Source organism: Lactuca serriola, chromosome 9 (genome assembly GCF_051521515.1).
Source record: "Lactuca serriola cultivar US96UC23 chromosome 9, Lser_US96UC23_V15, whole genome shotgun sequence".
In the NCBI taxonomy this organism is placed as follows: domain Eukaryota; kingdom Viridiplantae; phylum Streptophyta; class Magnoliopsida; order Asterales; family Asteraceae; genus Lactuca; species Lactuca serriola.
The window spans coordinates 41164087-41167169 of NC_136416.1; the positions used below are offsets into that span (position 1 = coordinate 41164087).

At 33.7% G+C, this 3083-nt stretch overlaps 1 protein-coding gene across 1 annotated transcript; it reads left to right on the plus strand.

Annotated features, from left to right (window-relative positions):
• The first annotated feature begins 2098 nt into the window (after window positions 1-2098).
• Window positions 2099-2770, plus strand: LOC145075590 (uncharacterized). Its single transcript, XM_079021784.1, has one exon. The coding sequence runs from the start codon at window positions 2099-2101 to the stop codon at window positions 2768-2770; it is 672 nt and encodes a 223-aa protein (XP_078877910.1).
• Window positions 2771-3083: the final 313 nt, after the last annotated feature.

A 3083-nucleotide genomic window follows, 5' to 3' on the forward strand; every position in this document is an offset into this window, starting at 1 on the left:
GATCGAATGTAAATTTCAGTAAACTAATTTATAAATTATCAAAGAATTGAAATAGTAGGTCGATTTACATTTTGAATGTTAAAACTGAAATATTTACGGTTCAGATTCACAGTATGAATCTGAACAAATTAATGTGTTTTTTTATTGATGTTGATGTCTATTAATAGTGGACAAAAATTGAGATTTCTGGTATATGTAGTTTTTTTTTTGGATAAAAAATAAACCTAAATATTGCTAAAAAAATAAAACAAAACAAAACAAATTAGTTTTTATAAAAAAAAAAAATTGTTTTTCATATATTAATATTGATGTCTATAGAAAAAGGATAAATATTAAGAATTTTGATATATTAAACTTTTTTTTGATAAAAAACATGGTCTAAATAAAAATAAACGAAAAAATATGGTGAGTTTTTTTATATAATCAAGTGTATATGCATTTAATGTACAAATTTACAATCATTCCCTTAACCGTTGATCATTATGATTTCCGATGTTCACGTTTGATTCTTTGGTTCATTGTAATAAAAAATATGATGAAATTAAATTCGTTTACAAGAAGGAAAATTCAAGATTACCATAATAGCCTTTTTATGCCACTATCAGCCACCGTCAACACCATCACCACCACAACCACCATCATCGTCACCACTTCCATCATAGCCACCACCCACAGGGTTGGCTTGTTGATTTTAAGGGTCCTGTACCAAGAAGAAAAATGGGGCCCTAAATACCATTTTTTTAATATGTAATGAAAACAAATTTAAGACGGTGAATTATCGTTAAGGAAAACTTAAAAGTAAATAAATTAATTAAAAAGGAACATATGAAATTTTATAAAAAGTTCAAGAGCTAATTATGTAACTTTTAAAAACTGATTTGTTAAACATATTGGAAGGAAGGGTTGATTATGAAATATATAAACATAAAATGCTGTGAAAAAACATCAAACCCACGTTGACTTAGAATAGAGGAGGCGCCTTTGCCAACTGGGCTACCCAAACTTTCTACAATATCTTGAATAAATTCATATATATATTTAGTTGTTAAATATATAATTTAATTAAAACTCAGACCCAATTTTTTTCGGGGCTTTGTACGGTTGCCCCTTTTGCCCCCTCCCCCTCTCTCAAAACCGGGTCTGACCACCCACCACCTTCGTCGTCGCTGCCCACCATCACCATCGGTCATCGTCACCACTACCTCCATCACTACTCACCACTTCTGTTACCACCACCATTTACTATATTAATTTGTTTAAGTCAAACACATAAATGATGTAATAGAGAATCAACTTATCAAAAACATCTTATTTTAGTCAACACGTAAAGAAAAATAACTCATCACAAACCTTTTATTTAAGTTAAATAATACTTTTAATATTCTCGTATTCATAACACCTAAAATATCTTATTACCGGTGTGTTAGTCATAAACACTTCTAATAAACATCTCAAACACCACTATAGCATGGGGACCAAACTTGTAATTTACTTTTAATTGATTTCACGTTTTTATGTTTTTGAAAAAGAAAAAAAGGGGTAAGTTGTACACCTCAGTGGGGTAAACCTGCACCAATATCTATATGAGAGGTTAGTTATTAGAAAACTAATAATTTTCTGTGGGGTAAAACCATTAACATTTATATTTGTTTCGTTTCTGTTTTGTAGGGATTTAAAAAAAAAAAAAAAACCATTTCTTGGTTGGGTCCTTGTTATTTTTATATATATATTTTTATACTTTTTGTATTTATTAGGATTTCCATGCTTAAACATTAACCAAATTCAAAAAGCCAATTAACAAATTTTGTTATTTTCACTTTTCGTTTCCATATATGCCAGATGAATAGCAGTATTCTGTGCAGGGTATCAAGAAAAAAAAAAGCGATCGAAGAAATAAATTGAGTTTAGGAACATGTACTTTTCAACGTCTGTGAGCCTATAAAGTTTAACTTTTTATTAGTAAACTGCACGAGATGCATAAAACTCCCAGCTGTTCTTCACCATTGTTATCCAACCACCTATATAAAAGTTCCATCTCGTTCCATCTACCAAAAGTTTCAGCAACTTCTACACGTGTACAGTCAAGAACCAATTAGCCATGGCAACAGAAGCAAAAGATCTCAGAAAACTGAACCTCGATGCACCATTATTATCAACAAGACGACCCAATTCACTAACCAGTCATGTGAACTCACGACGTGCATCTTGGGACTCACGTAATCGGGTTCCGTTTTCATGGGAACTAAGTGCAGGTAAGCCCAAGGACGCCGGAGCTGATCAAGTCCCCGATGATTTTCCAATCCCACCACCACCGGGGAGAAAACTTGTGGAGAACGATCAATATGATGGTGATGACGACTTCTCAGATGCCATCGATACATTTTCATTGTCAGCAGCCATAGACATGGTGGAGTCAGCAGAGATGGCGAAACGGAGTACTGGTAACATGTTAGCAGGCATGAGTTTGGAGCCATGTGGGAATGAGTCGCCTAGTTTCATCATTCAGAGGTTTCTTTCTGATGCTAAAGCTCTTGCTATTTCATCTGGTCTACCAATTGCGAAGAACATTAGTAATCAACAGGAGAAGTCATGTAAGCCTCAAATTATCCACACTTCGCCTAAAGGGTGTGGGTTAGGACTCGATGCTTTGTTCCCTTGGCGTACAAAGCACAGGCCTAGGCCTAGGCCACCTTGTGGTGTTAAAAGTCCGGTTAGAGTGACAGCTGCTAGCGTTAAATCTCAATGGGGTTTCAAGCCTAAGCCAAAGTAGATATAGATGATTCCATTGGTTTGTAGTTTTAGTGAAAATGGTGCGTGTATTGTTTTCTTTTAAAACCGGAAACTGAATTCATTCACAAACGAGTAACTTGAGTATAGAAACCTAATGTCGCACATAGATATGAGATTGAAAGTCCATATCTTTAGATTGACGTTATGCAAAGTCTAACCGGTTCGGATGCAACTTGTGGATGATTGTATGCAAAGAGTTTTATTTGTACAAATTAAAACTACTTACAAATGTAAATTAGTTGTGTTTTCTTTTATCATTTTTTGACTGGTATATCTATTGCTAAATAAATCTG

Excerpts from the sequence above, each read along its gene's own strand:
- LOC145075590 (XM_079021784.1), top strand. The coding sequence starts at position 2,099 with ATGGCAACAGAAGCAAAAGATCTCAGAAAACTGAACCTCGATGCACCA.